Raw genomic sequence first — 8134 nt, 5'->3', positions numbered from 1 at the left:
GTATAAACAGATGTGTATGTGTGAGTGTGTGTATAAACAGATGTGTATGTGTAGTGTGTTTATGAACAGATGTGTATGTGTAGTGTGTGTTTATGAACAGATGTGCATGTGTAGGGTGTGTTTATGAACAGATGTGTATGTGTGAGTGTGTGTATAAACAGATGTGTATGTGTAGTGTGTTTATGAACATATGTGTATGTGTAGTGTGTGTTTATGAACACATGTGTATATGTAGAGTGTGTTTATGAACAGATGTGTATGTGTAGTCTGTTTATGAACATATGTGTATGTGTAGTGTGTGTTCATAAACAGATGTGCATGTGTAGGGTGTGTTTATGAACATATGTGTATGTGTAGTGTGTGTTTATGAACAGATGTGTATATGTAGAGTGTGTGCATGATCAGATGTCGAGTGTATGTATGTGTTGACAGATTGGGCTTAGAGCATATGTCCGTGTGTGTGGTGCGTGTATGTACTGTTGTGCTCCATGGTGCATAGTACCGTACGTTCACTTCAATATTACATAAAGAATAACCCAACCCTACAATCACCCTAAACCCAAGTGGCAGGCAGTCTACATACACATCCATCTATCCGTGTAGGGTTTATAGTACCGAACTCCGTGTGATGATTGCCCCCCCTTTCACGGCATATGCGATACACAGTCCCAGCAACCCCCAAACTACCGATTCTAGGGTTTCCACCCCCTAAAACCCTACAACTCTGAAACTCTAAACCCTACGAGATAACGACGGCAGGCCCTTGTGTACGTTGTTGCTTTGTAGTGTGTACATACACCGTCCGTCTCTCTCTGTGTGTGCGTGATGGTACGAATGCGGGTATCCGCTTCACCGTGTTCGTGAGCAATGTGTCTCTCTGTGTGTGGATATGTGTGGATGTGTGTGTGTGTGTGTACATACGTATATATATATATATATATATATATATATATATATATACATATATATATATATATATATATATATATATATATATATATAAGTATTTATATATTCGACACGCGAATAGGCATTTGTAGATATATATCAATATCAGTACACATATGTTGGTATGTATGTGATATTAGTCTTTTACAAGCACTCACGGGTGTATATACTAGGATGAGCCTCGTCTAATCTGTTTATTCCCACCAACTTATTCACGTATTTCTTACCCAAATTATCCTTTCTCAATTGCATCTTACCAATTTTCGTTTCCTAGTTAATTCATACCCAAACTATCCTTTCCCAATTAGTCATACCCAAAATATTGTTTCCCGATGTACCCATTCCCAAATTATCGATTCCAAATTAATTCAGACCCATTTTCGGTTTCTTCTGCCAATTGTCCCCTTGCACTGCCAATCAGATCAAGGTACAGGATGGATGGCAGGGTGACCCTGCCAACGCTCCCTTCGACTGCATCCACGTGGGAGCTGCTGCCTCGTCCTTGCCGCAGGTAAGTTCTCTGAGTGTGTAGGTGTACGTATGATAGTGTATGTGTATGTGTAAGTATATATGTAAGTATATATGTATGTATGTGTGTGTATGTGTATGTGTATGTATGTATGTATGTATATATGTGTGTGTTTGTGTGTATGTGTATGTATATATGTAAGTATATATGTATGTATGTGTGTGTGTATGTATATATGTATATATGTAAGTATGTATGTATGTATGTATGTATGTGTGTGTGTGTGTGTGTGTGGGTGGGTGGGTGGGTGGATGTCCCATATTCGCGTTTGAGGCGCGCTCATTCTTATGCGAATGGGGCTTATCAGTGTGTCTCTGCATGCTCGTATTATATTGGTTTGTTATATGTACAATGTTCGATACAGTTGCCAATTGTTTGCAAAGATTGTTGCAGCCTTCCTAAGGAGAATGAGGAATGTAGAAATAAGTCTTACCTCTAAACCCTATAGCCCTGAAACCCTAAACCCCTAAATTTTAAAATGCGTATGTGTCATAGAGATATGTATGTGGTCGATATGTATGAATTTCAACTTCAATATCAAACAGATAGAATATATCTAAGCTAAATACAAATACAAATTACTTAAGCCCTGCATGTCTAAGTATATATATATAAATGTATATTGTGAAAATGTGAACTTAATTAAACCATACATGTCACAAGTATATATCTATATTGGGAAACTGCGAAAGGCTCATGGAGTCAGTTATAGTTTATTTATAGGTACAGCACACCTAAAATAGCTATACTAAACGTTTCATTATAGATATAGCACACTCAACACAGCTATACTAAACGTTCATTTATAATTAGAGAGCACACCTAACATGGATATATCAAACGTTTATTGATAGATAGAGCACACCTAACATGGGTATATTAAATCTCTCACTTTTCCCATTGTGCTTGCAAACCCCTAAACTCTAAAAACCTCTAGCATACATATATATTATACGTTTATTTACAGATAGAGCACACCTAACATAGGTATACTAAATGTTTATGTATAGCTATAGCTCAACTAGCATAGGAATATTAAACGTTTATGTATAGCTATAACTCATCAAATGTAAGAATATTAAACGGTTAATTATAGATGTAGCCCGCCTAACAGAAGTATATTAAACGTTTATGTATAGCTATAGCTCATCTAGCATAGGAATATTAAACGGTTATTTATAACTATAGCTCATCTAACATTGGAATATCAAACGGTTATTTATTGATGTAGCCCATCTAACATAGGAATATTAAACGTTTATGTATAGCTATAGCTCATCTAACAGAGGTATACTAAACGTCACACCCTTTGCCATTGCTTGTTTACAGAATCTGGTCAACCAACTGCGTCCTGGGGGAATGATGGTCATACCAATTGGACCGCCACACGGCAGGTATCAGAAACACAAGGAAGAGGACGTGTGAGTGCGTGTGTGTGTATGTATTAAAAGCACAAGGAAGGAGGGCGTATGAATATGTGTGTGTGTATGTATTAAAAGCACAAGGAAGGAGGGCGTGGGAATATGTGTGTATGTATCCGAAGCACAAGGTTGCGTGGATGTGTGTGCATGTCTGTGTCTACCATTGTGTAGTGGCATGCGTATGTATGCATATACTGTAGTGTTGTAGATATAAGTGTCTTTATGTATATATTATACCATAGTGTTAGAGGGGTGTGTGTGTGTGTGTGATGGTGTACAAGGTAGTGCGTCTGTGTCTGCTTGTGTGTTGCCAGGAGTGTTTGCAAATGTGCCTAACCATAGCGTCTGGGCAGCCTCATCGATCTTACGAGCTCTAATCGACATATGCTTGATACATATTCATTCATATGTAATCTTATAACATTCAGATACTTCTTATGGGCCACTTTTCTGTTTGGCCTGTGTGTACTAGATCGTGTTTTGTTTGAGTACATATGCACGAGATATCATGACGGCTGTCTCGTTTGCTGTGAGTGTGATAAGGATGTATGTAGTAGGTAGCAGCTCCCTTTGGTCTGTGTGTAGTGGGTAATTCTCCTTGTACATCTCAATAGAACATCTGCCACCTGTTTCTTCTGCACAGCCAAGAGTTTGTGAAGATAACCAAAGACGTCGACGGGCGAGTAACGCGGGAGAGTCTGTTTGGTGTGCGTTATGTGCCTCTGGTGCGGATGTGATTGCTCTGAGTACCGAACTTCGGCTGCATGGGTGACTGGGGTTTACTTGAATGTCAACATACCGTACGTGTGGCAATGCTAGGGTGGGTGGGGGGGACAGGAGATTCATGCAATACATATAGTACGGTGGTCTGTAAGGGTTAGTCGCTACTTCTGGTCGACTGATTACTGTATGAATGATCGGTGGTGGCTGCGGTGTCGGATATGTACATATGTATGAATATGTGTATGTACGTATGTATGCATATGTATATATACATATGTATGCATATGTATATGTACATATGTATGTATATGTATATGTATATGTATATGCACATATGTGTATGTATATGTCACAGGTACATCGTTGCCCCTACTATCTCGCCCTTGATGGTTGGATGGTCCTTAGCGTATCTCCATTCATCGCTGAGGCGTTGAGTGTCCGAAATCACACGTTGCGGTCCTCTTTGACTCAGAAATGCGGCCGATCGGCCTCTCCATTGCCCCACTCGCGCACTAGTCGCTGGCCTGGATCCTGGTAGTATACTTATATACCGCAAATACTATATCAATCTACAAACCTGTCCAATAAAACTGGCCAGGGTCGATACAATGCATTGCGCCCAGAATATGGGTAAGAATCTCCAATACAACGTACCGAACTTTATGAGGCCAAACTCAAAGGAAGTTGATACGTATTCGCAGACGTTAAGATCTTTCCCATGGTGGAATGTGTTGGTAAACGGTTTCAAAACGTATACTGAGGGGATGAAATAGCCTCCTTCAAACGGATCAGTGCATGTGTACGCAAACACATGCGTCTGTACATATGTGAGGAGACCGAGACAACTTTCTCTCATGGAGGCTTGCTGGTTTGGAGTGTATGTCTTCAAACACACACACAGATATACACACCTTAACATTAAAGTGGGTGTACGTGAACAGTCCCTACCACTCAAATTTGCTATGCAGAACAAGCCCGTGCGCGTTGTGTGACCTAAATCTCATGTACTCAGCTGCGTGTTTTCGACCAATGCGATGTTCTGTTTGACTGCATCGCTGAGTTTTGATTGGCCCCCTCTTATAAACCTCTCACGCTGCGATTCTTGTAATGATTTTAATTCACATATCAATATTGAACAGACTATTCTTGCTATGATTTTAATTCACATATAATTATTAAAGAGACTATTCTTGCTATGATTTATTGTAATTCACATTTGGCTTAACTTATAAGCCACACTTGACGTCTTTTTAAACTATCGTTAAATCGCATCTAATCCATCTTCCAACTAACTACCTTTACATCGTATGTCATCACGAGATATGCACTGTCGAGATACTTCGTCGGACTTACTGTGCCCAGAGCACCACCTCAATACTTACCCACAGGGACACTTGTATCAAAGGGGATGCCTCTGCTCAAACGGTAAACATACAAGAGCAATGAGTGGCGGACAGGTGGAGATGGCAAGACGTGCTTATGTATGCATGCATGTATGTATGTATGTATGTATGTATGTATGTATATATATATATATATATATATGTATGTATGTATGTGTATGAATGTATATATATATATATATATATATATATATATATATATATATATATATATATATGTATGTATATAATATACAATATTTAATATATATTTATATATATATATCTACCCATGCTATATGAATACGGATGGGTATAAATCTAAACCTAACAAAATACACATGCCACACGCACTCGACGTATGCAACATACAAATATGATGTCAGACACATCAATGCTACAGACCTACACACACAGAAATAACCACACACGCACGAATACTCCAGTACTAATAGACGTGCACGCACACATACACTTGTTGATATTTATCCCTCACTCTCCCACGCGCGTGTACAATAACGGACACATGGCTAACTGGCCCAAACTGTGGGTCCTGAGTCCTATTTTTTTGGATGCAGGTGTACCTGTTGATCTTGTGGGGAATGGTCTTGGGTACCATGGTGATGCAGTCGATGATGGGACACACAGACGCACACAGCGTGCACCCGGTACAGTCATCCGACACCTTCGGCAGATGGGTCTTAGCGTCAAAGCGAATGGCCTGCGTATGACAGAGGAGTGTGTGTGAGATATATATATATAATGTAAAATATGATATATTATATTATATTATATTACAATATATACATATATATATATGATAAATGATTTAGTATATAAATATACAATACATATCTATAAAATCTATATATATATACATATATATATATGTATATGTGTATGTATATGTATATGTATATGTATATGCATATATATACTCATAGGGTTGCCCACTGACCTGGTAGCCGCTGTCGTTGCATGTCATGTAGCACTTGCCACAGTTGATGCACATGTCTTCGTCCACGAGTGCCACCACTTGCTTCTTGTTGGACAGTTGATTGTACGTGCCTATCTTTGGCAGCGAGCGCCCGATCATCTGCGTGTGCATAGATACAACCCCCGGTGTGAAGTTATTAGTATCAAGAACAAGGGTATTATTAGTATCAAGAACAAGGGTGTGTGTGTGTGTTATGTATGGTGTATAGTGTGCGACCAGTATGAAAATCAAGCGTATATATATTTATATATGTATATGTATATGTATATGTTTGTTTATCTGTATATGTATATAAATATGTATAAATGTTATCCACAGAGGGGGTCGAGGGCCATGATAAGGTAGAGGACAACAAATCAGATTCAAAGGCTGAGGGCAGGTGTGTACGGCCTCAGCTTGTGATTGGTCATCCTCTGCCTTGTCACGGCTCTCCCTCGGGTATAAGACGATGTAGAGACAACAACATTTAGGGTTCAGAGTTTAGGGTCAAAGTTCACACTGCGGTTGCAGTCTTTATAGTTCGAACTAATGACTAATGCCAAGTGACATCGAAATGGCTTTGCTGAGTGTACCCCAATCTTCGATGGGATGTAGGTGCATGCAAACAAACTGGGAAAACAAAGGAGAGAGAGAGCGACATACAGGTATGATCAAATACATGCATACATGTATCCACGAATATATACATACATGTATGATTATATATAACTATATATATAAATATTTGCATATATATATATATATGCATATATATATATATATATGCATATATGTGTATAGAATATATATAAATATATGTATATGTATATATATACATATATATATATATATCTATGACCAGCTATATGCGAGACACACATACGCATACAACCCAGCCTAAACCTCTCTCACCACAACTTACATCCTGAACCGTAGGCACCTCTGCCCTGGGTTTTGGGGCCGGTCTGAAACTCGGGGCAGGTAGAGGGGGGCCCTCTGCCTCATGCGCTTGCTTGTCCTTGACCTTCTGCTGCGCAATGATGTCCTTGCGTTCCTCCAAGAACTTTCCGAATGAAGGCAATGCGTTTCCGTTCTTCCCGCGCACGTGGTTGTCTTTGCCCTTCTGGTGCTTTGGGGTGGGCCGTGTTTGGCCGTCCCTGTGGGGGTTTACGTGTGTGTCGTTGATGTTATTGACGTGTGCTCGTGTGTACGACGTATGTACGTTAATGAATACGTCTGTATGGACGTATTGAAGACGTATTTACGTATATGTGATTGGTGCAAAAACGTCTGTTGGTACGTATGTAAGACGTATTTAGGTATATGTGATTGATGTACAAACGTTTGTATGTTCGTATGTAAGACGTATTTACGTATATGTGATTGCATACGTTTGCATGTACGTATACAAAACGTATTTCCGTACGTATATATCTATATGCACAGGCGTATCCGGGTGTAATCATAGTTTGTATCTGGCCTACGAGTTCCGCTGAGCGCTCTGACCAGTGACACCGCATTGTCTTGGGTTGAGTGTTTAGGGTTTCGTTCGGGAAGACTGCTTTTAGGGTTTAGGGTTTAGGGTTGGCGAAAACAGATTTCAAGCGACATTACGGACTTTCCGCTTCCCGTGGCCGCATGCGACGCAACTTGTACAGAATCGTCTGCTGGTGTACCGCGCACGAAACTTTTTTTTCCGATTTTTGTCGGTGTATTATATATCGCACGTAAGCAGGAGCCCCTCGGGAGCACCGGCCAAGTTTACGCGCAGTGTAAGTGCTGCTAAGTGACAGTCTGCAAACGCTTGTGCACACGCATATACACACGACATACAGATACATACACCTGTGCGTGTGTGCCGCTACCTACCAATCCTTTAGATCCTCGCGTGTCTCCAAGTACAGAAGTGCCTTGAGGCCAGTGATGTAGTCCTGCACAACGGTGAAGTCTTGGTTTTGTACCGAACTGCAAATCTGCATCACACTCGCACCACATTTAAAGAATTGCAACGCCACATCCGCACTATCGCATCCACCTGTGTGTCCGTGCAACAGACTATTAATATATATATTTATAAATATATATATATATATATACACACACACACACACACATATATATATATATATAATATAATATATATATATATGTAGAG

At 39.8% G+C, this 8134-nt stretch overlaps 1 protein-coding gene across 1 annotated transcript in view; it reads right to left on the bottom strand.

Annotated features, from left to right (window-relative positions):
- Window positions 1-4992: 4992 nt before the first annotated feature.
- The window catches only part of SARC_06824 (hypothetical protein), a gene marked incomplete at its 3' end in the record, with an annotated part of 15527 nt that continues 12385 nt past the window's right edge, over window positions 4993-8134 (bottom strand). The window contains exons 13-17 of the mRNA XM_014299248.1: window positions 7849-7910; window positions 6902-7136; window positions 5962-6099; window positions 5588-5724; window positions 4993-5035 (exon numbers count right to left, since the gene is read on the bottom strand). Of these exons, the coding sequence (XP_014154723.1) occupies window positions 4993-5035; window positions 5588-5724; window positions 5962-6099; window positions 6902-7136; window positions 7849-7910 (615 nt within the window). The remainder of the gene's footprint in view (window positions 5036-5587; window positions 5725-5961; window positions 6100-6901; window positions 7137-7848; window positions 7911-8134) is intronic.

This window comes from Sphaeroforma arctica (genome assembly GCF_001186125.1).
Source record: "Sphaeroforma arctica JP610 unplaced genomic scaffold supercont1.506, whole genome shotgun sequence".
NCBI classification, from domain to species: domain Eukaryota; class Ichthyosporea; order Ichthyophonida; genus Sphaeroforma; species Sphaeroforma arctica.
Note: the sequence above shows the minus strand (reverse complement) of the source record. Positions and strands in the feature narration are given on the sequence as shown.